The sequence below is a fragment of the Ursus maritimus genome, unplaced genomic scaffold (genome assembly GCF_017311325.1).
Source record: "Ursus maritimus isolate PB19 unplaced genomic scaffold, ASM1731132v1 scaffold_13, whole genome shotgun sequence".
Lineage (NCBI taxonomy): Eukaryota > Metazoa > Chordata > Mammalia > Carnivora > Ursidae > Ursus > Ursus maritimus.
The window spans coordinates 8,385,963-8,413,796 of NW_024423675.1; the positions used below are offsets into that span (position 1 = coordinate 8,385,963).

The 27,834-nt window shown below is 35.3% G+C and overlaps 1 protein-coding gene across 3 annotated transcripts in view; it reads left to right on the forward strand.

Annotated features, from left to right (window-relative positions):
* The window catches only part of MANEA (mannosidase endo-alpha), a 60,869-nt gene that overhangs the window by 16,205 nt on the left and 16,830 nt on the right, over positions 1–27,834 (forward strand). For all 3 annotated transcript variants that reach the window (XM_008705036.2, XM_008705037.2, XM_008705035.2), the window contains exon 3: positions 17,655–17,764. In XM_008705036.2, coding sequence (XP_008703258.1) covers positions 17,655–17,764 — 110 coding nt within the window. The remainder of the gene's footprint in view (positions 1–17,654; positions 17,765–27,834) is intronic.

A 27,834-nucleotide genomic window follows, 5' to 3' on the forward strand; every position in this document is an offset into this window, starting at 1 on the left:
CCATACGGTCTTGATGATTATAGCTTTGTAATACAGCTTGAAATCCAGAATTGTGATGCCACTAGCTTTGGTTTTCATTTTCAACATTTATTTGGCTACTAGGGGTCTTTTCAGGTTCCAAACAAATTTTAGGATTGTTTTTTACAACTCTGAAAAATTTTGATGGTATTTTGATAGGGATTGCATTGAATGTGTAGATAGCTCTGGCTAGCATAGACATTTTAACAATACTTGTTAGAATCCATGAGCATGGAATGTTTTTCCAATTCTTTGTGTCTTCCTCAGTTTCTTTCATGAGTGTTCTGAGTATAGATCCTTTGCCTCTTTGGTTAGGCTTATTCCTAGGTATCTTATGGTTTTGGGTGCAGTTGTAAATGGGATTGACTCCTTAATTTCTCTTTCTTCTAGAAGTGCAACTTAATTTCTCTAGAAATGCAACTGATTTCTGTGTTTTGATTTTATATCCTGACACTTTACTGAATTCCTATATGAGTTCTAGAAGTTTTGGGGTGGGGTCTTTTGGGTTTTCCACATAGAGTATCATGTCATCTGCAGACGATTCGGATGCCTTTTATTTCTTTTTGTTGTCTGATTTCTGAGGCTAGGTCTCCTAATACTATGTTGAACAACAGTGGTGAGAATGGGCATCCCCATTGTGTTCCTGACTTTAGGGGAAAAGCTCTCAGGTTTTCCCCATTGAGAATGATAATTCACTGTGGGCTTTTTGTATATGGCTTTTGTGATATTGAGGTATGTTACCTCTATCCCTACACTGCAGAGAGTTTTAATCAAGAAAGGATGCTGGGGGCACCTGGGTTTCAGTCAATTAAGCAGCTGCCTTTGGCTCTGGTCATGATCTCAGGTTCCTGGGATTGAGCCCCAAGTCGGCTTTCTGCTCAGTGAGTAGCCTGCTTCTCCCTCTCCCTCTGCCACTGCTTGTTCTCCCTGTCTCTCAAATAAATAAAATCTTTAAAAAAAATAGGATTCTGTACTTTGTCAAATACTTTTTCTGCATCTATTGAGAGGATCATATGGTTCTTGGCCTTTTATTAATGCAGTGTATCACATTGGTTTGAGGATGTTGAACCACCTTTGCAGCCCATGAATAAGTCCCACTTGGTTATGGTGAATACTCCTTTTAATGTATTGCTGGGTTCTGTTGGTTATTATCTTGGTGAGAATTTTTGCGTCTATGTTTATCAGAGATATTGGTCTATAATTCTTGTTTGTTGATGGGCTCTTTGTCTGGCTTTGGGATCAAGGTAATGCTGGCCTCATAGAACGAGTTTGGAAGTTTTCCTTCCATTTGTATTTTTTAACAGCTTCAGAAGTATAGGTATTAATTCTTTTTTTAAATGTTTGGTAGAATTCCCCTGGGAAGCTATCTGGTCCTGGGCTCTTGTGTGTTGGGAGATTTTTGATTATTGCTTCAATTTCCTTGCTGGTTTGGGTCTGTTCAGGTTTTCTGTTTCTTTCTGGTTCAGTTTGGTAGTTTTGGTCTCTAGGCATGCATCCATTTCTTCCAGATTGCCTAATTTGTTGGTACATAGTTGCTCGTAATATGTTCTTATACTTGTTTGTATTTCTTCAATGTTGGTTGTGATACTCTCCTTTTTCATTGATGATTTTATTTATTTGGGTCCTTTCTCTTTTTGATCAGTCTGGGCAGGGGTTGATAAATCCTATTAATTCTTTCAAAGAACCAGCTACTGGTTTTGTTGATCTGTTCTGTTCTTTTGGTTTCTATTTCATTAATTTCTGCTCTAATTTTATTTCTCTTCTGCTGGATTTAGGCTTTATTTGCTGTTCTTTCTCCAGCTCCTTTAGTTGGAATGTTAGGTTGTGTATTTGAGACCTTTCTTGTTTCTTGAGAAAGGCTTGTACTTCTATGTACTTCTCTCTTAGGACTGTCTTTGCTGCCTCCCAGAGGTTTTGAACAGTTGTGTTTTCATTTTCATTTGTTTCCATGAATTTTTTTAAATTCTTTTATTTCCTGGTTGACCCATTCATTCTTTAGTAGGATGCTCTTTAGCCTCCATGTATTTGAGTTTTTTCCAAATTTCCTCTTGTGAAATCAAATTTAAAGCATTTTGGTCTGAAAATATGCAGTGAATGATCCCAATCATTTAGTACCAGTTGAGACCTGATTTGTGACCCAATATGTGATCTATTCTGGAGAGTGTTTCGTGTTCACTTGAGAAGAATATGTATGCTGTTGCTTTAAGATGGAATGTTCTGAATATACCTGTGAAGTCCATCTATTCTAGTGTGTCATTCAAAGCCCTTGTTTCCTTGTTAATCTTCTGCTTAGGTAATCTCTCCATTGCATTGAATGGGGTTAAAAACCCTTATTATTATTATTATTATTATTTTTGTTACTGGTTTATATAATTTTATTAGTTTTTTTTGTTGTTATTGATTGGTTTATTTAATTGGCTGTTCCCAAGTTAGGGGCATAAATATTTATAATTGTTAGATTGTCTTGTTGGATAGACCCTTTAATCATGATATAGTGACCTTTCATCTCTTATTACAGTCTTTGGTTTAAAATCTAATTTGTCTGGTGTAAGGATTGCCACCCGAGCTTTCTTTTGATGTCCATTAGCATGATAAATTATTTTCCACCCCCTCACTTTCAATCTGAAGGTGTCTTTGGGTCTGAAATGAGTCTCTTGCAGGCAGCATATTGATGGGTCTTGCTTTTTTATCTAATCTAATACCCAGTGTTCTTTCAATTGGGATATTTAGGCCATTTTTATTCAGAGTAACTACTAAAAGATATGAATTTAGTGCCACTGTGTTACCTGTAAATCACTATTTCTGTGTATTGTCCCTGTTCCTTTCTGGTTACCTTTGGGCTCTCTCTTTGCTTAAAGGATCCCCTTTAATATTTCTTGCAGGACTGGTTTAGTGATCACAAGCTGTTTTAGTTTCTTTTTGTCCTGGAAGCTCTTTCTCTCTCCTATTCTGAATGACAGCCTTTCTGGATAAAGTATTATTGGCTGCATATTTTTCTCATTTAGAACCCTTAATATATCATGCTATACCTTTCTGGCCTTCCAGGTCTCTGTGGATCGGTCTGCTGTCAGTCTGATGTTTCTATCCTTGCAGGTTACATACCTCTTGTCCTGAACTGTTTTCAGGATTTTCTCATTGTCTCTGAGATTTGCAAGTTTCACTATTTATATTTTAGGTTGTTGACCTACTTTTTTTTTTTTTTTTTTTGAGGGGGTTTCCTCTGTGCTTCCTAGACTTGAATGTCTCTTTCCTTCCCCAGATTAAGGATGTTCTCCGCTATAATTTGCTCCAGTATGTCTTCTGCCCCACCCCTTCTTCTGGGATCCCAATTATTCTAATATTGTTTCACTTCATGATATCATTTATCTCTCGAATTCCCCCCTCATGATCCGGTGGCTTATCTCTTTTTCTCAGCTTCTTTATTCTCCATCATTGGGTCTTCTATATCACTAATTTTCTCTTCTGACTCAGGCTCTGATCCCAGCAGTTAGAGCCTCAGGTTTTTTTAAAAATTTTATTTATTTGAGAGAGAGAACAGAAGGAGGTGGAGGGGCAGAGGGAGAGGGAGAAGCAGGCTCCCCGCTGAACAGGGAGCCAGATGTAACACTTGATCCCAGGACACTGGGATCATGACATGAGCTGAAGGCAGACGCTCAACTAACTGAGACACCCAGGTGCCCCAAGCCTCAATTTTTTATTGCATCTCATTATAGCCTTTATTTTTTCAACTTGATTAGATTTTAGTTCTTTTATTTCTTCAGAAATGGATTCTCTAGTGCCTCCTGTGCTTTTTTCAAGCCCAGATAGTATCTTTATAATCAGAATAATGATTCTGATCTTTCCATCATCTTACTTGCATCTAAAGTGATTAGGTCCCTCATATTCAGTATTGCCTCTTGTTCTCTTTTTCGAGAGGTTTTTCTGTCTTGTCATTCTGTCCAGAGAAGAATAGATGAATGAGAGAACAAAATAGTAAAATAGCAACAACGACCCCAGAGAAGTATACACTAAACAATTCAGAAGAGACCAGAAATCAACAAGGAAAATATACACATGAACAAAACAAAGCAATACACTAGATAGACTAAATCCGGCATGTATTTTGGTCTGTTTATTAGAAAACTAGGTCCCAAAACTCTATAGAAAGAAAAACCTGTATATACAAAAACAAAATTAAATACATTGGAAGGATAGAATGTAACTGTAAAAATGAAAATTAAAAGAGACATAAAAAATATAATCAGAACAGAAAGAGCAATACACTCGATTCTGGGTGTATTTTGGTCTGTTTGTTAGAAGAAATTATATCCCAAAATTGTAAAGCAAGAAAAACTTACGTGTATACAAAAATAAAATTATAATGAATGGAGAAAATGTGGCTGTAAAAATGAAAATTAAAAAAGACTTAGTTGATAAGAAATTAGTTGAAAAGGAAAAAAATTAAAATTGAAAGACTAAAGAATGATGAAAAAATACTGTTTATACTATTTTCCTCTAGTTCTGGAGTTTTGCAGTTCTTTGTGATTGGTAAACTTGGTCTTAACTAGATGTTCTTGCTGATTTTTTGGGGTAGGGTCCTGTTGTGCTGATTCCCAGGTGTCTTTGCCCCAGGTGAAGCTGCACTGACTTTGCCAGGGGGCCGGACTCAGTGTAAGTGGCTTTGGATTGTCCTATGTGGCTTTTGTTCCCTGAAGGCTTTCTGTGTTGCTCTAGAGGATACAAATAAAATTGGCTGTGTCCTGATCTCCAGAGCTGAAAGATAGCAGAGCCCCACTCCTCAGTGCACCCTCAGGGAAAAGGAGTCAATCACTTTTATCTATCTCCCTGGTTTCCACTTACACTCTATTCTCACCCAGCCTTGTGTCCAAGTGTTTTGATCTCAGGCACACTGCCATCCTGTTTGGGGTCTCCAAATCCTGCAGACTCTATAGCATGCACCTATGCTGCCCCTCCCAGGGGAAGCAAAAGGGTCTTGCCATGAGTCTGCCACTTCCTGGGCCTTGATGGGAGAGTGGTTGCCCTGCTGACTGTGCTGTTTGTGGTTTATGGGAACACCGAGCTGAAAGCCCACTCCTGGACTCACTGATTGCAGCCTGCATCCTTGCTGTTATGCCCAGGAACTCTGCTGCACTCAGGCACACCTGTTCTTTCTGTGATCCCGGCAATCCTGAGACCACACTGCCCCACCTAGGATTCCACCCCTCTTCTCCACCTGAGCGCCTTTCAGGCGGGGATGTCCCTCACTGGAGAAGACTGCTGGAAGTTCCAATTTTACACTCTGTTGCTATATCACTTTCCGGTAGTTGGCTTTCGCAGTGTCCCTCCCCCATGGTTTATCTTCCAACATATGGCCTTAGATTCACTTCTCCACACCTCCTACCTTGGCAAAAGTGGTCCCTTTTCTATTTGTAGAATTGCAGCAATTCTTTTCTTAGATCTCCGGTTGAGTTTGTGGGTATTCAGAATGATTTGATAGCTAACTATATGAATTCCAGGGAGCAGACAAAACTAGGGTCCCCTACTCCTTTACTATCTTCCCTGGTCCCCCACCATCTGCTATAGGAATTTTCATAGTGATTGTGTTGGATATGTAAATGGCTTTAATAATGCAGACTAAAAAAAAATTTTTTTAAAAGAGAGGGGAGAGGGAAAAGCAGACTCCCTGCTGAGCAGGGAGACTGACATGGGGCTCGATCCCAGGACCTGAGATCATGACCTGAGCCAAAGGCAGATGCTTAACCAACTGAGCCACCCAGACACCCCAATAACATGGACATTCTAACAATATTAACTCATCAAATCCTTGACCTGGGCTATCCTTCCATTTATTTATATTATCTTCAGTTTCCTTTAGCAAATTCTTGTAGTTTTCATAGATCTTTCACTTGATGAAATTTATTCCTAGGTATTTTATTATTTTTGATGCCATTGTGAATGGGAGTTTTCTTTTTTTTTTCAGATGCTTTATTAAGGTTAGTGTATGGCAAACAACTAATTTCTGTGTTTTGATTTTATATCCTGCAACTTTATTGTATTCATTGATTAGACCCAACAGTTTATTTCAGTCTTTGGGATTTTCAACATATAAGGTCATATCCTCTGCAATAGCAACAATTTTAATTCTTCCTTTCCTATTTACTTTTTCCTTATCCTGCCTGACTGTACCAGGTAGGACCTCCAGTACTATGTTGAATAAGAGTGGTGACAGTGGGCCCCTTTGTATTATTCTTGAGCTTAGAGGAAAAACTTTGTTTCTCTTCATTGAGTATAATGTTACCTATGGGTTTGTTGTATATTACTTTTATTATGTTGAAGTATGTTCTTTCTATACTCAATCTGTTGGGGGATTTTATCATGAAAGAACGTTGTATTTTTCAAATGTCTCTTTTTTTTTTTTTTTTTGCATCTTTTGAGATGATCATATGCTTTCTATTTTTCATTCTGTTATTCTGGTGTATCACATTTATTGCTTTATATATGTTGAACCATCCTTGAACCCTAGGGATATCTTCTACTTGGTCATGGTGTATAATCCTTTCAGTGAATTGTTGTATTTCGTTTGCTAATATTTTGTTTAGAATTGTTGCATTTTTGTCCATCAGGGATATTGGTCTCTAGTTTTTTATTCTTGTAGGGTCCTTATCTGGTATTACTTACCTCATATAGTAACTTTGGAAGTGTTTCCTTCTCCCCAGCTTCTTGGAAAAGTTTGAGAATTGGCTTTAATTCTTCTTTAAATGTTCACTATAATTCATCAGGGAAGCCATCTGGTCTGCATATTTCTGTGTTGGGAGGCTTTTGATTATTGATTCATTCTCTTTACATGTTATCATTTTGTTCAGACTCTGTATTCCTGGTTCAGTCTTGGAAGATTATAGGATTGTAGGAAATTATTCATTTCTTCTATATTATATAATTTGCTCGCATATACTTGCTATAGTATATAGTATATATACTATATATACTATAAAGAGACTTTATAGTAGTCTCTTACGAGCCTATGTATTTCTGTAGTCAATTGCAATTTCTCCTCGTCCATTTCTGATTTTATTTATTTGAGTTTTCTCTCTTATTAGTACTCTCGCTGAAGTGTTGTCAAATTTATCTTTCCAAAAAACCAGCTCTTTGTTGACTTTTTCTATTGGTTTTTCTGGTCTCTTACTCAGTTTTCTTTTTTCCAACTCTGATACTTATTATTTCCTTCCTTCTGCTAACTCTGAGCTTTGTTTTGTTCTTTTACTTCTTTGAGGTGTAAAGTTACTTTTATTTGCAATCTTTCTCATTTCTTAATATATGCATATATTGCTATGAACTTCTAGAAATGTTTTGCAGCATCCCATTTGTTTGAAATTTCTTTTTTAGTCTATTGTTTCACTTATTGGTTGTTCAGGAGTTTGTTTAGTTTCCATGTATTTGTAAATTTTCTAGCTATTTTGATATAAATATAGCTAACCCTACTTTTTGGTTTCCACTTACATAGATTATCTTTTTATCCCTTCACTTTGAGTCTTCTATACATCCTTAAAGCTGAAATGGATCTCTTACTGGCACCACATAGTTGGATCTTGTTTTTTATCTACTTCTCTACTGTGTGCCTTTTGATTGGTAAATTCAATTCATTTATATTTAGGGCAGTTATTAATATGTAAGGACTTACTACTGCCATCTTATTAATTGCTTTTTGGTTTTATTTTCCCTGTTTCTGCCACCTTTATAAATTTGTTATTTTCCGTGGTGGTATGTCAGTTCCCCCCTCCTCTCTTTTTTTTTTTTTTTCTTTTGGTTTGTGTTTTGTAGCTCTGCTCTAGGTTTTGGTCTTGTGGTTACTATTGGGCTTACATACAACATCTTATAAAACCATCCATTTTAGGCTGAGAACAGCTTGTTTCTGCTGCCTATAAAGTCTCCGTCCTTTTACTTCTCCCTTTTATACTACTGACCTTACAGTTTATCTACTTTTTGTTATGTATTTAACTTAGAGTGGCTGTAGTTATTTTTCCAACTTTCTGTGTTAACCTTTGTATTATAGTTAATAAATACATCATCCTAATATAGTTAGTGTTTTCTGTGTGGACTGTATAATTTTCACTTTACCAGTGTGTTGTGTACTTTCATATGTTTTTATGAGGCTGATAAGCCTGTTTTCATTTCAGCTTAAAGAACTACTTTCAGTATTTCTTGCAAGACAGATCTGGTGGTGGTAAGCTCTTTCAGATTTTGTGTGTTTGTGAAAGCCTTTACTTGTTCTTCACATCTGAGGGATAACTGTTGGATAAAGTATTTTTGGCTGGCTGTTTCTATCTTTCAGCTCTTTGAATATATATCATTCCACTCTTCACTGACATGTAGAGTTTCTGCAGAGAAATCCACTGATAGCCTAATGGTGTTTCCTTGTAGGTTACTTTCCTTTTTATTTTTTTTCCTATGTCTTTTCTTGTTGCCTTTAATTTCTTTTCTCAGTGTTTTGTACTTTTCATTGTACAAGCCTGTCACCTCCATAGTTAATTCCTAACTATTTTATTCTTTTTGATGCTATTGTATTGGAATTGTTTTTGCAATATCCTTTTCAGATCATTTGTTGTTAGTATAGAAATGAAACTGATTTTCCCACGTTTCCTTTGTATCTTGCTACTTTGCAGAAGTTATTATTTTTTTTTTTTTTCCTTTTTGGTAGAACCTTGAGAGTTTTCCAAATATAAAGTCATTTCATTTGCAAACAGATAATTTTACTTCTTTCTTTCCAACTTGTATGTCTTTTCCTTTCCTAAGTGTTCTGGCTAGATCCTTTAGCACTGTTTTTTGTTTTTATGTTATGCTTTTCTTTTTCTCCAAATTTTTATTTAAATTCTAGTTATTTGACATATACTGTAATATCAGTTTCAGGAGTAGAATTTAGTGATTTATCACTTACATCCAACACCTAGTGTTCACCACAGCATGTGCCCTTCTTAATACCTGTCATTTAGCCCATCCCCTGCCTATCTCCCTGTATCGATCCTGTTTTTTCTCTATCATTAAGAGTCTCTCCTTTCCCCCCATTCCTTTATGTTCATCTGTTTTGTTCCTTAAATTCATATATGAGTGAAATTATACGGTATATGTTTTTTTCTTTTCTTTTTTTTTTTTTTTAAGATTTTATTTATTTGACAGAGATAGAGACAGCCAGCGAGAGAGGGAACACAAGCAGGGGGGAGTGGGAGAGGAAGAAGCAGGCTCATAGCAGAGGAGCCTGATGTGGGGCTCGATCCCATAACGCCGGGATCACGCCCTGAGCCGAAGGCAGACGCTTAACCGCTGTGCCACCCAGGCGCCCCCGGTATATGTTTTTTTCTGACTGACTTATTTCATTTAGCATAATACACTCTAGCTCCATCCACATCATTGCAAATGGCAAACTTGCTTGCTTTCTTCCTTTCTTCCTTCCCTTTCTTCCTCTTCTTTCTTCCCCTTCTTCCTTCTCCTTTCTTTTTCTTTCTTTCTTTCTTTCCTTCCTTTCTTTCTTTCCTTATTTCCTCTTCTTTTTTCTTTCTTTCCTTTCCTTTCCTTTTTCTTTTCCTTTCCTTTCTTTTCTTCCCAGCTTGCCTGCCTTGCCTTCCTTTCTGTCCTTTTTTTTCTTTTCTTTCTTTCCTTTTCTTTCTCTTTCTGTTTTGATGGCTGAGTAGTTCCAGTGTTATGTTAAATGGAAGTGGTAAAAGTGGCCATCCTGCCCTGGTGTTGATTCTCTAGGAAAAACTTTGAATATCACTGTTGGCTATTCACTGTGTGTTTTTTTTTTATTTGTTTTTTGTCTTTTTTATTTATATATAGCTTTTGTTGTGGTAATTTCCTCTTGGTGTTTTGATGGAGTTTGCACTGAGTCTGTAGATTGCTTTGGTTAATATGGACATTTCAACAGTATTCTTCCAAACCATGAGCATGGAACATCTTTCCCTTTATTTGTGTCCTCTTTAATTTTTTTCATCAGTTTTTTATAGTTTCAGAGTACAGGTTTTTCACCTCCTGGTTACATTTATTCTTAAGTGTTTTATCATTTTTGGTGTTATTGTAAACAAAATTGTTTTTTAAATTTCTCTTTCTGCTACTTTGTCATTAATATATAGATTGCAACAGATTTCTGTATATTAATCTTGTATCTTGCAACTTTACTGAATTCACTTATTCTTAGTAATCACCTCATATGCAAATAGTGATAGTTTTACTTCTTGCCAATTTTAATACCTTTTATTTCTTGTCTGATTACTGCAGCTAGGACTTCATACTATATTGAATAAAAATGGTGAAGGTGGACATACTTGCTTCATTCCCGATAGTGGAAAAACTTTGAGTTTTTCACCATTGAGTGGGATGTTAACTGTGTGTTTTTAATACATGGCCATTATTAGGTTTTGTTACCTCTAAATCCACTTTGTTGAGAGTTTATCATGAATGGGTGTATTATTATGTCATTTGTTATTTCTGCCTCTATTGAGCTGATCATATGGTTTTTATCCTTTCTCTTAACGTGATATATCACTCTGATTGTTTTGTGCATATTGAAACACCCTTGCATCCCTAGAATAAATCCTACTTGATTGTGGTGAATGATACTTTTCATATATTGTTTAATTCTGTTTGCTGGTATTTTGTTGAGGATTTTGCATCTGTGTTCATCAGAAATAATGGCCTCCAGTTTTCTTTCTGTGGGTTGTCTTTGTCTAGTTTTGGTATCAGGATAATGCTGGCCTCATAGAATGAAATTGGACTTTTTATTTCTTCTGTTTTGGGGAATAGTTTGAAAAGAATAAATTTTAACTCTTCCTTAAATATTTGGTAGGATTCACCTGTGAATCCATTGGGTTTGGACAGTTTTTTTGTTTTGTTTTGTTTTGTTTTAATAGAGTGCGAGTTGTGGGATGGGCAGAAGGAGAGGAGGAATCTTAAGCAGGCTCCGTGCCCAGAGCAGAACCCAAGTGGGGCTTGATCTCATGACCCTGAGATCATGACCTCTGCCAAAATCAAGTTGGACGCTTAACTGACTGAGCCATCCAGAGCCCCTTGTCCCAATTTTTTAGGATGTGGTTTTTCATTATATTCTCTTATAAATCTTTACATTTCTGTAGTGTTGGTGGTTATTTTGCCTTCATTTCTGTTTTCATTTATTTGAGTCCTCTCTTTCTTGGATTTGAGTCTGGCTAAAACTTTATCAATTTTGTTTATCTTTTCAAGGAACCAGTTTCTGGTTTCATTGATCTTTTTCTTCTGTTTTTTTGTTTGTTTTTGTTTTTGTCTCTATTTCTGCTCTGAATTTTATCATTTCCTTCCTTCTATTGTCTTTGGCTATGTTTGTTCTTTTTCTAGCTCTTTTTGGTGTGGGTTTGGTTATTTGAGATTTTTCTTGTTCTTGAGATAGGCCTGTATTGCCATAAACTTCTTAGAACTGCTTTTTCTGTGTTCCAAAGATTTAAACTGGTGTATTTTCATTTTCATTTGTCTCCGTGTATTTTTTTATTTCCTCTTTGATTTCATCATTGACTCATTCACTGTTCAGTAGCATGTTGTTTAGCTTCATGTATTTATGTTCATTCCAGATTTTTCTGTTGTAATTGATTTCTAGTTTCATACTATTCTGGTCGAAAGATGCTATATATGATCTTCTTAAATTTATTGAGACTGATTTTCTGTGCTATTTCTTGGAGAATGTTGCATGTGCATTTGAAAAGAACATGTATACTTCTGTTTTCGGATAGAATGTTCTTTATATATCTGTTAATTCCCATCTGGTTTAACGTGTCATTCAGAGTTATGTTTTCCTCATTGATTTTCTGTCTGGATTATCGATCCATTGATATAAGTATGGTGTTAAAGACCTCTACTATTACTGTAATACTGTCAATTTCTCCATTTCTGTCTATTAATGTTTGCTTTATATATTTAGGTGTTTCTGTTTTGGGTGTATAGATATTTACAGTCATTATATCTTCTTGTTGGATTGATCCCTTTATCATTATGTAATGCCCTTCTTTGTTTCTTGCTACAGTCTTTGTTTTAAAGTTTATTTTCTCTCATTAGTATTGGTACCACAGCTTGCTTGCTTTTTTTTTTTTTTTTTTCCCTTTTCTTTTTGGATAGTGTATGTTTTTCCAGCTCTACTTCACTTTCAGTGTGTGTGTATCTTTAGGTCTGAAGTGAATCTCTTGTGAGCAGAATATAAAGGGGTCTTGTTCTGTTATCCATTCAGTAGCCCTGTGTCTTTTGATTTAGTCCATTTACATTTAAATTATTGGTAGGTATGTACTTATTGCCATTTTGTTAATTGTTTTTTTTGCTGCTGTTGTTTAGTTTTTCTCTGTATCTTCTCTTAATTTGGTTTGATGGTTTTCTTTAGTGTTATGCTTGGATTCTGTGTGTGTGTGTGTGTGTGTGTGTGTGTGTGTATCCATTATAGGTTTTTGATTTGTGGTTTCCATTAGTGCATATATAACGCATACTAGTCTATGTTAATGGTTACTTACATTCAAACACATTCTGAAAGCAATAAATTTTTATTCCACCTTTGTTTTATACATATTTTGTCATATATCTTTTTATTTTGTGTATGCCTTGAATGATTTTTGTAAATATAACTGATTTTATTGCTTTTGTGTCTTAACCTCCATACTGGCTTTGTAAGTGACTCATCTATTACCTTTACTATATGTGTGTTTTACCTGTGAAATTTTCTCTTTAATAATTTTCCTACCTGTAATTATGTCCTCTTCTTTTGATTTGAAAAATTCCATTTATCATGTAAGGCTGGTTTAGTGGTGATGAACTCCTTTAACTTTTGTTTGGAAAACTACTTCTTGTTCTATTCTGAATGATAACCTTGCTGGGTCTTCTTGGTTGCAAGTTTGTTTGTTTTTCCCTTTCATCCCTTTGAATATATCATGCCACTTTCTTTTGGCCTTCACAGTTTTGTTTTAAGATTTTATTTATTTATTTGACAGAGACAGTGAGAGGGAACACAAGCAAGGGAAGTGTGAGAGGGAGAAGCAAGCTTCCTGCCGAGCAGGGAGCCCAAGGCAGGGCTCGATCCCAGGACCCTGGGATCATGACCTGAGCCGAAGACAGACACTTAACGGCTGAGCCACCCAGGTCCCCCGTGGCCTACACATTTTCTGATGAGAAATCAGCTGATGGCCTTATGGAGTTTCCTTTGTATGTAACTGTTTACTTTTCCTCTTGCTGATTTTAAAATTCTCTCTTTATCATTACTTTTTGCCATTTTACTTATTATGTGTCATAGTGTGGACCTTGGGTTCATCTTGTTGGGGGCTGTTTCCTTCCCCACATTAGAGAAGTTTTCAGCTTTATTTTTTCAAGTAAATTTTCTCACTTCTCTCTTTCCTTTTTCTGTTATCTCAATAATGGGGATGTTATTACACTTGGTGATTAGTTTCCTTAACCCATTCTTATTTTTTTATTACTCTATTTTCTTTTTGCTTTCGGCTTAGTTTCCTTCCCATCACTTCCTTCCCAGATCACTGATCTGTTCTTCTGCATCCTCTAATTTGTTGTTCCCTCTAAAATATATATATAATCTCAGCAGTTGAGTTCTTTATCTCTGGTTCTTTTTTTTTTTCTTTAAGATTTTATTTTTTTATTTATTTTCACGGAGAGAGAGCACACAAGTAGGGGGAGTGAGAGAGGGAGAAGCAGGCTCCCCACCAAGCAAGGAGCCTGGTGTGGGACTTGATCCCAGGACCCTGGGATTATGACCTTAGCCAAAGGCAGATGCCCAACTGACTGAGCCACCCAGACATCCCTGGTTTTTTTTTTTTTTTTTTTTAAATACATTTCTGTGTTGAAGATCTGAGTTCATCCACTCTTGTCAAATCCAGTGACTATCTTTATGACCATTAATTGAATTGAATTCTCTATCAGGTATATTTGCTTATCTTTCATTGAACTCTTTTGATGTGATTCTGTCTTGTTCTTTCATTTGGGACATATTTCTCTAGCTTCTCATTTTGTCTAATTCTCTGTTTGTGTCCATATATTAGGGAGGTCAATTATGTCTCCTGGTCTTAAAAGCATTGTCTTCTGTAGAAGATGTCCTGTGGTACCTTGTCAATCCCCCCTTTGTCACCAGAAACAGGTGCTCCTGGAGCGTCTCCTCTGCATGCTGTGTGTGCTCTAATGTGGCTGAACTGTATTTAATCATATATTCCTTGTCTAATTGTTTCAGCATCTGTTTCATATCAGAGTCTGCCTCTGTTGACTGTTTTGCCTCTTGACAGTTATTTTTTTTTTCTTTTTTTATATGCCTTACACTTTGTTCAACATTGTTGAACATGGGTTATCTTGTGTAGTGATAATAGTGTTTATGTCTGGAACTGTGCTTGCCTTTCTGCTAAATGTTTAGTTTGAAGTAATGTTTGATATTTTGGAAAGAAACGGTGAGTTACATATATATAAGGGAAGCTATCATAAGCTCTGTTTAGTTAATTTACTTGCCATTATCTTTTCATTATCATCTTTGTAATTACTTTTGGGGGTCTTATTCTATGTAAGGCATTCTCTATACTTCTTAAAACACACTTTTAGGCAATGAGATGAACTTATCCGCATTTTACAAATGGAAACTTAAGTAAAATTAAAGATAAAACCTATCAAATAATGGAATGGGAACTTGATTCTCCAGGTCCTGTCTGATTTCATATCTTCTGTTCTTAACTATTACCCTGTTCAGAGTCATCATTTGACAAGAAAGAAGAAAGAAAGAAAGAGAGAAAGAAAGAGAAAGAAAGAAAGAAAGAGGAAAGGGAAGAAGGGAAGAAAGAAAAAGGAAAGGGAAGAATGAAAGAAGGGAAGAAAGAAAGAAGGGAGGGAGGGAGGGGAAAAGAAAAGATTGGCTATCACATATATTGAAGTCCCTGTGATATGTGCTATGGAGGGACAACATGGTCAATGTGACGTCTGCATTTCATAAAATCATGTTAGGACAACACGATTAATGTGACATCTGCATTTCATAAAATGGCTCAGTCAGTTAAGTTTCTGACTCTTGGTTTCAATTCAGGTCGTGATCTCATGGGTCATGAGATCGAGCCCCTTGTTGGTCTCTGACCTTCTCCCTCTGCCCTTCCCCCCACTTGTGCATGCTGCCTTGAGTTCTCTAAAGTAAACAAATAAATCTTTTAAAAAAATAATAAAATGAAATGCTAATATTCTAAGAATAGACCTCAAAGAATATCCTTTTTCACTACACAATTGAAATACTAGAAATATGTAGTAATTTTATTAATGATACTTAGTTTATGTGTGTTAGAGAAACCTCTGGTTGCTGTGATGATTCATAACCATTGCAAGTGGTCCAACCCTCCTCATGAGGAGGACCATCAATGTCTTGTTTCCCAGGCCATTACTTATTCAGAACTCATGAGTGAGATAGTCCAAAAGATACTGTACAAAGATAAATTAGATTGTGGAGCACAGTATAGAGATAGAATTAGACATTTGGAAATGATAATTTGATACAATAAAAAGCTGAAAGAAGGTAATAATGTGGAACAAAGAACATTCTCCTCAAGCCTTAGAGTATAACTAGGAATAAGGAGGATAAGGAGGAAGAAAAATCAGTAGACAAGAATGAAAAGTTTAGGGTATTAGGATAATCAACAATCTAGCAATTCTGTCCAATAGAACTTTCTGTGATAATGAAAATGTTCTGTATCTGTGTTGTTCAATACAGAAGAAATACTGGTCACCTTAAAGCTAGAGAATTTCCCAAGCATTGTCAACCTGGGACTTAATTCACTGGTTTTGATGGTTGGTTTATTTCTGTCAGTTACGTTTTGGGAAAACTGACTTTCTTGCTCATTTACTTCTCCTCATGTTTTTGCCTCAATTTGGACAGGTAATTCCTTACTCTCCAGCTCTTTGGCTTTAAGAAGTTTTTTGTAATCCATATTTTATTTAACAATTTTTTTCATGGAAATGTTAGCCTGTGTAACCTAATCTATTAGAAACAGGAATCTTCTCTTTTGAATTTCATGGAAGAGTGCTATGCTTACGATTTTCCTAGGCTTCATGACATAATCTTTTATATGTTCCTCCTCTACTATTTTGTTTCAACTTTGTGGGTTTTTTTTTTAATTTTTTGCAGGATTCATAAATTTCATGTTGAGAATTTTTTTTACTGTGACTCTCCATTGGTACTGTTCTTTTTAGAAGCTAAGCTAGTAGGTAACTTAGATGTTTGATCAGTTGTTTCCAGATACTTTTCTTACTAGCACTTTTCTCTATATAATAGACTCCCTTCATCGCTAGCCATAAGCTTCCCTAAAGCACCTCATGTATTATAGATTATTTTTTCTACCTCTTGTGTTCTCATTGCTATTCTTATTTTCAGAGTGGATAGAGAACATAGACATCTTTTTTTTCCTGTAAACTTTAAATGAAACTTCTGTTTTGTTTCTCTGGATAGGGCTGCTCTGTACATGACAGGTCTATAAAGTTTAAATCTTATAATTTAGTTCTCTGCCCGTTTCTAACCTTGCAGTTCCTTTATTTCCACATGCTTCTCTTTCGGTACCATTGTATTTCTCTCCATGCCTTAAAGAGTGTGTTGGTTGATTTAGAAATAAGCAGCATTTTCCTAATAGCCTCTCATTTTTTTTATATAATAGGGTTTGAATTAGTTGATTTCAAATATTCCTTCAAAGTCAGTGATTTTTTTTCTTTTGCAGGCTTATGTTTCTAAAACTTATTTTGTAATGTATCATTTTGAAAGTAAGTAAGTACTACAGGGAGAAACTGTAATCTTTTTTCTCGAATCTTCATAATTGCCCCAAATTAGTAGCATCCATGGTATCTCCAGTAGGTGAATGGATAAAATGTGGTACATCCATGCAATGAGTTATCATGCAACAGTAAAAAGAATGATCTATAAATCCACAAAAAGACATAAATGAACCTTAATTGTGTCTTGCTAAGTGTAAGAAGCCAGTCTGAAAAACTTACTGTCATGATTCCACCTATGTAGCATTGTGGAAAAGACAAAACAATAGAAATACTGAAAAGATCAATTATTATCCAGGGGAGTGAGGGAGGAGGGATGAATAGTTGGATGTCAGATGGTTTTGAGGTCTGTAAAACTATTCTACATGATACTGTAATGGTGGGTACATATGTTTTTGTCAGAAGTGATACAACTGTACACCACAAAGAGTGAACCCTAATGTATACTGTGGGCTTTGGTTAATAATGATGTATCAATATTGGTTCATCATGTGCAACAAACATGCCACATTAATGCAGCATATTAACAAGAATCATATGTGGGTTGGGGAAGGGCTGTGTAAGAAGAGAATATATGGAAACTACTTTCTGTGCAATTTTTCTGTAAACCCAATCTGGAAAGTAAAACCTATTAACTAAATACATTCATACTTGATAAAGAGTTCATAAATGTGGCTATACAAAGTAATTAAGTAACCGTAGGTAGTATCTAAGTAAAGTAAGTAAAGTAACAAAACGACAACCTATATGAGAATGTGTTTCTTTTCTGTAAACAATTTGGTCTTATTCTGCCTTATTTTTTTTTTATTTTTTTTAGAATACCTCTAGTCACTCCTGTTTCTGTATTTATTTTTCTTTCTGCTCTTTTCTGTTAGGTGTACTAGCCCTATCTTGGTACCCACCTGGTACAAATGATGAGAATGGAGAAAATACTGATGACTTGGTACCGACTATTTTGGATAAAGCTCATAAATATAATCTGAAGGTATTTAACTTTATTTTTTTTGAGATATCATTGACATATAACATATTAGTTTCAGGTGTTCAACATAATGATTTAGTGTGTTTATTTTGTGAAATGATAATCATAGTAAGTCTAGTTAACATCACACAATTACAAATTATTTTGTGTGTGTGTTAAGAATTTATAAGATGTATTCTTTTAGTGGCTTTCAAATGTATCATACAATGTTAACTATAGTCACTATACTGTACATTATATGCCTAGGTCTTTTTTTATTTTATGACTAGAAATTTGTACTTTTTAACCATCTTTACCCATTTCACCCCCTCCTCAGACAACCATGCATATGTTATCTGTATCTATGAGTTTTTTTTTTTAATTACACACTTAAGTGAGATCATAGGATATTTGTCTTTGTCTGACAGACTTATTTCAGATAGCATAATGTCCTCAAGGTCCATGTTGTAGCAAATAGCGAGATTTCCTTCTTTTTGTGGCAGAATAATACTTGCCTTGTATACATACCACATTTTCTCTATCCATCCACCCATTAATGGACATTTAGGTTACATCCATTCCTTGGCTATTGTAAATACAGGCACACCTCATTTTGTTGGGCTTAGATTTTGTGCTTTGCAGATACTACATTTTTTAAAAAATTGAAGTTTTGTGGCAACCCTGCATATAGCAAATATATTAGCACTATTTTTCCAACAGCATTTGCTTCATGTTCTGCGTCACATTTTGGTAATTCTCACAATATTTCAAACTTGTTCATTATATTTGTTAAGGTGATCTGTGATGAGTGATTAAGACTTGCTGAAAGATCAAATGATGGCTAGCTTTGTTTTAGCAATAAACTATCTTTTAATTAAGACACATATATCGCTTCTTAGACGTAATGCTATTGCAAACTTAACAGACTACAGTGTAGTATAAGCTGAACTTTTTTATACACTGGGAAACCAAAAAAATCATTTGACTTACTTTTTTGCAGTATTTATTTTGATGGTCTGGAACTGAACTTGTAATGTCTCTGAGGTTTGCTTATAATTGTGCAGTAAGCATCAGTATTTTTTTCAAACTTGTTTTTGTTTCCTTTGGATAAATACCAGAAAGGGAATTGCCGGATCATATGGTAGTTTTGTTTTTAATTTTTTAGAGTACTTCCATAGTGTTTTCTATAGTGGCCCCATTAATTAATATTCCCACCAACTGCACAAGGGTTCCCTTTTCTTCCCATCCTCTCCAACACTTGTTATTTCTTAAAGATTGATTTATTTTAGAGAAAGAGGGCATGTGTGTGCCTGAGTGGGGCTAGGAGCAGAGGGAGAGAAAGGGAGAGTATCTCAAGCAGACTCCACATTGAGCACAGAGCCTGATGCAGTACTCGATCCCACGACCCTGAGATCATGACCTGGCCAAAACCAAGAGGTGGATGCTCAACTGACTGAGGCACCCACATGCTCCCAAAACTGGTTATTTCTTGTCTTTTTAAGATAATAGCCGTACTATTGTGAGGTGTTGTGAGGCGTATCTCATTGTGGTTTGATTTGCATTTCCCTGATAATTAGTGAGGATGAGCATCTTTTCAGGTACCTGTTGGCCATCTGGATATCTTCTTAGGAAAAATATTCAGAACTTCTGCCCGTTTTTAAATTGGATTGTATGCTTTTTTTAAATTGACTTTGGATATTAACTTCTTATCAAATATATGATATGCAAATATTTTCTCCCATTTGTTAGGTTGCCTTTCACTTTGCTGCGCAGAAACTTTTTAGTTTGATGTAGTCCCACTTGTTTATTTTTGTTTTTGTTGCCTTTGCTTTATGGTTTCAAATCCAAAAAATCATCACTAAGACCTTTGTGAAGGAGCTTATCACCTGTGTTGTCTTCCAAAGTTTTATACTTTCTAGGTTTATGTTTTAAGATTTTAATCCATTTTGAGTTAGTTTTGTGTATGGTGTAATTTAGTGGTTCAGTTTCTTTTCTTTTCTTTTTTTTTGCATGTAGCTGTCCAGTTTCCCAACATGATTTATTGAAGAGACTGGCCTTTCCTCATTGTGTATTCTTGTCTCTACTGTTGAAGATTAATTGACGATATCTGCTTGGGTTTTTCTGGCAGGGGAAGGAGTCTTTCTGTTCTGTGTGTTCCATTGATCTGTGTCTGGTTTTGGTTTTTTTTCTTTGTGTTTTTGCCAATACCATACTGTTTGGATTACTGTAGCTTTTGTAATATAATTTGAAATTAGAGACCTTGATGCTTCCAGGTTTGTTTTTCACAAGATTGCTTTGGTTCTGTCTTGTTCCATACAAATTTTAGAATGAGTTGTTCCATTTCTGTTGAAAATGACATTGGAATATTAATAGGGATTGTATTGAATTTATACATTGCTTCGTGTAGTATGGACTTTTTTTTTGTTAAGATTTTATTTGAGGGATAGAGTGAGCAAGAGAGCGAGACCACACAAGCAGGGGCAGAGGGGGAGGAAGAAGCAGACTCCCCGCTGAGCAGGGAGCCTAAGCCTGGGCTGGATCCCAGGACTCTGGGATCATGACCTGAGCCAAAGGCAGACGTTTAACCAACTGAGCCACCCAGGTGTCCCTAGTATGGACATTTTAACAATATTAGTTCTTTTAGTTTATGAGCATGGCATATCTTTCCATTTGTGTTTTCTTCACTGTGTTTTCATTAGTGTCTTATACTTGTCAGTGTCCAGATCTTTCACCTTCTTGGTAAAATTTATTCTTTGGTATTTTATTATTTTTGATGAAGTTGTAAATGGGATTTTCTTTATTTCTCTGTTAGCTCATTATTAATGAATAGAAATACCAACAATTTCATATACTGATTTTATATCCTGCGACTTTACTAAATTTTGTATTCTGCAACTTTACTAAATTAAAATAAAACAATAGTTTATTCTAACAGTTTTTTGATGAAGTTTTAGAGTTTTCTATGTCATATGTCATCTGTAAAAATTACAGTTTTGTTTCTTCCTTTCTAATTTGCATTCCTTATATTTCTTTTTCTTGCACTGTTGCTCTGCCTGGGAATCCCAATACTATGTTGAATAAAAGTGGTGAGAGTGGGCATCCTTATGTTGTTCGTGATCTTAGAGGAAAATACATTCAGTATTTCTCCATTGGGTATGATGTTAACTGGGGGGCTTGTCATATACAGCCTTTGCTACGTTGAGGTACATTTCCTCTGTACCCACTTTGTTGAGAGTTTTACCGTAAATGGATGTTGAATTTTGTTGAATGCTTTTTTTTCTCCATCTATTGAGATGATATGCTTTTTATTCTTAATGTGTTTCACATTGACTGATTTGCTGATCTTAAACCATTCTTGTGTTCCTGGAATAAATCCCATTTAATCATGGTATATATGATCTTTTTAATGTATTGTTGAATTCAGTTTATTAATATTTTATTGAAGATTTTGGCTTCTCTGTCCCTCATGATTGTGGGTTGCTGCACTGATAGTGGAGTTTATGGTTAGATTGTGCCTCAACCTGTCCTTTCCATTTCAACATGGGTTTTTTTCTTGTTAGCCTGATATATAGAAGTAACTCAGCTACTTTTTGGATTTCTTACAGAGGAAATTATTTTGTAGATTTGGTATGTCCATGGGAGGAGGTGAGTTAAGGATCCTTCTATGTCACCTTCTGAAGATAGTTCATTTTATTATCAAGCTGCTCATAAGTTAATTCTTTTGGACATAAGGATATTAGTTTTTGGAATAGTTATTTTTATAAAAATGTGAAAATATGAATGAGAATCTTTTCTAATACTGTATTTTTTCATAAAAAGTTTCTATCATGAATTCCAAAACTTGGGTACATTATAATTTATTAAAGATCTCTTACTATTTCATATACGTGTGTTACATTCATTTATTTATTGTTTACTTAGTGGGAAAGGATTGAAATGTTCTTTTATGAAGGTAATATAGTAATTAGATTTACATGTTTAAATATCTTAGATGTCAAAGAGGTACCAAAAGCAAGTGGTATTAACCATGTGAATTTAAGTATTTATAAAGTAATTGGAAAACAAACTGCCACTCAAAAATTTGTCAAAATCTGATATTTACTTAAGCCGGATTTAACACATATACCATCCCCAACACACATATATATCTATCTATGTACATATAAGATGCAGGTGAAAGTCTGAGGACAGCTTTAAGACCAAGTATATTCTTCTTTTTTTTTTTTTTTTAAATTTTATTTATTTGTCAGAGAGAGCAAGCACAAGCAGGGGGAACAGAAAGCAGAGAGAGAAGCAGGCTCCCTGCTGAGCAAAGAGCCTGATGTGGGACTCGATCCCAGGACACTGGGATCATGACCTGAGCCGAAGGCAGACGTTTGACCAACTGAACCACCCAGGTGTCCCAGACCATATATATTCTACCCATATATTAAAGTGTGTTAGAAATGGGGAAAATTTTTCACAGTGTAAGGTTTTATTTCTTTTGGAAATTAATGAATCATGGAAACAAATAGAAATGATGATTAGAAGGATTTCAGTAGCCCTGCAAAGGAAAATTTTATACTAAATAGCAAGAGTATAAGCATTGCTTTTATCCACAGATACTTTTCAAAAATTGGTTATGTAGTAGGTGGCAACATTAATCATAATAAATTCATAAGAACTATAACCATAGATTCCGCATTCTTTGGGCATATTCAGTATAACTAAACAACAGTTAAGGCCAAATGAAACATTTAAAAGGAATCAAATTTTAAAAATTTTAATTGTAAAATTCTAAATAAAATAACACTTGAAAAATCAAGAGTGAAATTTAAGATGATATAAAAATAAATAGCACTGAGAAAATTTCTGCATTAATTAAGACTAGTGGGATAGCAATAATAAACTAAAAGGGGGAGGAGGAATTAATAAGGATGAAGTAAGCAATTAAATAGAATACAAAACCTTCAAATCAGTAGCCTGGATAAATCCATCATTTTTTTTCACTTACAAAATAGAAAAGTCACTCATGAGATTAAAAAAGGAAAAAGAGGAAATATATCAAAAATTAAAAGGGAATATACCCATAGATGCAGAAGAGATTTTAGGTTTTATATCACCATATTTAAAATGTATAAGAAATAGGACATTTTCTTAGAAAATACAAATAAAATTCATTTATGTGCAGAAAGGAGTTTAAATAATCTGAATTGACTTGTATCCTAGAAAAAAGTTCTGAAAGTTTATTGAACATATCTTCCCAGAACATCAGATTCACCTGACACTTCTAGTCAGCCTTTGAGAAAAAACAGATCCTTATGTTACTGAAATATGATGGAAAGCTTATTCATTGTCTATTGCTACATGACAGATTACCCTAAATTCTGTAGTGTAAAGCAACAAGCCAGTATTATCTCACCCATTGTCTGAAAATTGAGAATCTGGAAGTGGCTTAACCTGATGGGTCTGGTCAGGCTTTCCCAAGAGGTTATAGTCCGTCTTTTTACTGGTGCTGCAGTTAATCTGAAGGCTGTAGGATCCTTCCAAGCTTTCTCATGTAAGGGTTAACAGGCCTCCGTTCCTGTCTGCTATTGGAATGGGAGTTTTGGTGCTTTTAAGCCTCTCCACAGAGCTACCTGAGTCTCCTTAAGACATGGCAGCTAGTTTCCCCATAGTGAATGAGAGAGTCCACTGGAGAAGCTGAAGTGTTTTCTTGACCTAATCTTAGAAGTGACTATCACCTTTGCCCTATTCTGTTGGTTTATCTACTGGATAAACCAACCAAACAAGTATAGCATGAGGAAGATTTAAAGACGGGGGCCCCTGGTGGCTTAGTCAGTTAAGCGTCTGCCTTCAGCTAGGGTCATGATCTCATGGTCCTGGGTTCGAGCCCCGAGTCAGTCTCCCTGCTCAGGGGGGAGTCTGTCTGCCCTTCCCTCCCTATTCATGCACTCTCTCTCTCTCTTTCTCAAATAAATAAATTAAAAATCTTAAAAGATTTATAGACTGATCTTACTAATGAAAATATGTGCAAAATTTCTAAAGAAGTGCTTATTAGCAAGAATCTAAGAATGGTTTCAAGAGTATGAAATCTGAATCCAAATCTTTGCATTCAGTCCCAGGTCAACCACTTATAAGAACTATGTAACTCTTATGCCTGAGTTTTCTCATTTCTCAAATGGAGGAAGTATTTTGTACTTTACAGAGCGGTTATGAAGATTACATGAGGCAATATATGAAAAATACTCAGTGTCTGGCACACAGTAAGCACTATATTAAGTAAATAAAACTTAATTGATTATTTGCTGGAGATAAAATATCATCTTAACAGGTACTGAAATTTCAAGGAAATTAAAATTCATTAGTCTATTAATGTTAGTTCTATAACTTGATAGATGAGGTATTTTACTAACCTATATCAAACACCGTCTTTTTTCTTTTAAGATTTTATTTATTTATTAGAGCATGAGCAGGGGGAGAAGCAGACTCCTCGCTGAGCGGGGAGCTGGATGGCTAGATCCCAAGACTCTGAGATCATGACGTGAGCCAAAGGCAGATGCTTAACCGATTAAATCACCCACGCGCCCCTCAAACACCATCCTTAATGGAAAAACAGTGGTATCGTGCTTGTTAAACCAAGATCAATAAAGAATCCCCTCTGTCATCAGTATTATTTAATATTGTTATAGAGATTCTTTTTAACATTTCATTTATTTGACACAGAGAGCGAGAGAGAGAGAGAGCCAGAGAGAGAGAGAGAGAGAGCATACAGATGCAGTGGGGAGAGGCAGAGGAGAAGCAGACTCCCTGCTGAGCAAGGAGCCCAATGCAGGGCTGGATTCCATGACCCTGAGATCATGACCCAAGCTGAAGGCAGATGCTTAACCAACTGAGCCACCCAGGCACCCTGTTATAGAGATTCTGAACAAATCACTTTAACTAAAAAATACAAAAAGAAAAAAAATGTTCTAAGTAAAATTACCATTCTTTGCAAATGGAAAATACCTATGAAACTCATGAGAAGTATCTAAAAACTTGTATGTAATGAGTACAGTAAGGTGGTTGAAACCAATGAATATGAGTCAATAGGAATCCTATATTAACGGGAAAAAATGTACACTGAAAATAGTATAGAAGTAGATATACAAAGAAGTCTTTGGCATTTTATGAAAGCATATAAGACTTGCATAAATGGAAAAACATGAATTTAATGTGAAGATTCAAAATTGCCATGTGGCCATTCTTTTCGATCATTTGTATTTTATATATATATTTTAAAGATTTTATCCACTCGTTAGAGAGTGAGCATGCGAGCATGAGTGATGGGGAAGGAGCAAAGGGAGAGGGAGAAGCAGGCTCCTTGCTGAGCAGGAAGCCCGATTTGGGGCTCCATCCCAAGACCCCAAGATCATGACCTGAGCCGAAGGCAGATGTTTAACCTAGGTGGCTCAGCCCCTATATTTTATATTTTAATATAATTTATAAATTTAATGTAATCCCAGTGAAAAATTCTGATGAGATTTTAAATGCAGAATTTAACCACCTAATCCTAAAGTTTATAAATAAGTTAGAAAAAAGTAAGACTTTTAGGGGCACCTGAGTGACTCGGTTACGCGGCTGACTTTGACTTGGGTTATGATCTCAGGGTCATCCTGAGATTGAGGGCTCTGGGCTCAGTGGAATTCTGCTTTTCCCTCTCCCTTTGCCCCTCTCCTGCTCATGCTCCCTGCATGCGCTCTCTAAAAAATAGTTTTTTAAGATTTTATTTATTTACTTGACAGAGTGAGAGGGAGAAGCAGACTAATGTGAGACTTGATCCTAGGACACTGGGATCATGACCTGAGCTGAAGGCAGAAGGTTGACCAACTGAGCCACTCAAGCAGCTTTGTAAAAAAAAAATTTTTTAAGATTTTATTTAAAATATAAGATCTTAAAAAAAGACTTTAAAAAATGTTAATGAAGGGAAAACTTGTTTTTCCAAATAATGAAATGTACTGTAAAATGACAGATATTAGGAGTATGGCATTAGCGTTAGTATACAGAAAGAGATCAATGAAACATAATCCAGAAACAAAGCACTTTATATGAGATTTGAGTATATAATTCAAGAATTGTTTAGAATGAAGTGTAAAAGGAATGTTTATTAATAATGTGGTCTTCATAATACTGGTTTAGTTTTTTTGCATTATCCGTTCTGTTCTTGTCCTTAAGCAATAATTTTCACGTCTAATAATTCTTAGATTGCTCATTTTTATTACTGTTTTTTAAGGTAGTATGCTAGCAAATCTTAATGAAAATGTGAATCAGAGTATCTTTTCACTAGTGGCTATTTATTCTGAATTCTCAGGTTGTTACCACTCTTAAAAATCACTGAGGGTTTTTATTTGCTCTGAAATGTCTTGAAGTTCATATATCCTAATGGAAGACAGGCTGGTTTGTCCAGTACAGGTAAACCAAGTGAGGTGTTTAAGAGATGATGTGAAATATTTATTTCCAAATAAAGATCTGAAAAATTAGTTTTAATACCTCTTGCAGCTTAAGGATTCAGTAACTTATCAGGGGGTAGAACTAGAACTCTAGGGAAACAGGAGCAGCTTAAATAGGCAATAGGCAAGTTCTTTTTTTTTTTTTTTTTTTTTTCCTTCCCCATTCCTGTCCATAAAGCTGCCTTTTTCTACTTTATAATCCTAAAGCTCTTAAGGCAGCAGCATCTCCTAAATTAGCTGACTGGAAAGAGCTGTCATTTGCCATGTCTGCCAGTACCATTCAGTAAGCTCTCATTGGCATTTGAAATCTGCAAATACACAGACCTTGCAAATTCTGGCACCAGGTCTGAAACTGGATAAGTCATATGATTTATGTTCCACAAAACAGGTCCAAAGGCCACTCTTCTGTCCATGTAATTATAGGTACTGTAATCCTGGGAGATGAGAGGGAAGAGGCCTTCACAATTCAAGAAAGCTGGCTTTTTAGTATGTACTTTCAGGAGTTTAAAGGTAAAATGAGGATGTTCTGATGCATGAGGATAGGTTTGGTTTTCTCCTGTTTAGGAGAGTTTGGCAAAGATATCTGATTGCTAACATACTTGGTCTCTCTGTGCTTCAGCTTTTGTGTCTAATGATCAGAAACATTTGGAGCCAGACAGGCTAATATTTTACAAAATGTTTAGGATATTTCTTGGCCCTGTGTCTGGGGAGCAAGCAACTATGCAGTGCTTACAAAAATAGACCAGGAACCATGAGAATGGAGTTATCTCAGTTCTGGTATTTTGTGTTAGTTACTTCATCTTGGATTATCTTCCTCATTCACAAAATGACAGGATGAAACCATAAGATGGTTTTATTTATTGGATTTTTGTGTGATTTCTGTAGTGTTGTTGAGCAGGTATTTCTTATAATTAGTGTTTTTATCCTGTTTTTGTAAAGAATGGAAACTTTGCCTGCTAATACAAAGAAAAGATGATGCTTAAGTAATGACTGTAACTTTCTAAAATTAAAGTTCTAAGGCAATGATAGAAGAAATGAATAATATTGTGAGTTCTGTGCTAATAAACTGGGACCTACAATGTGCATAACTTATCACACCTGAAACTTTGAGTAAAATAAGTGAGTTTATTAGTAACACCTCTTTTTGTCCTTGCTAATTTTCAGCACAAGGAAATAATCTCCCCTTTTCTACAGTTTGGTTGGTACAGAGTTGCTTAGCCCCCCTTCCTGCCAAAAAAGCAGCCCTTCAAATTAGCAATTTTATTTTTAAAATATTCTAATAGTTTTTTTTAAAATATTCGAATAGTTTTAATGTATTAATTCTATTCAGTCTTCATTGGATAGAACTAATCATTCTTTCCTTGGGTTTTAAACTCTTCCCTATTTTTTGAAGTGAAAATGTTTTTCTTTTATTTTCATTCTTTTTTTTGGTTTAGGGATAGAGAGTTTGTTAAGAAATGAGTTTGTCTCACAGTTAAGCTTTTGTCATAGCTTTGATAGTTTTGATTACATAATGGTTTAACTAGTATTAGTCATTAAGTACTTTGTAATTGCAATTTTTATTTATTAACTTCAACCGGGTCATTTTAGGTGAGGGCTTTTAAGTCAAACAGATGAGCAAGAATA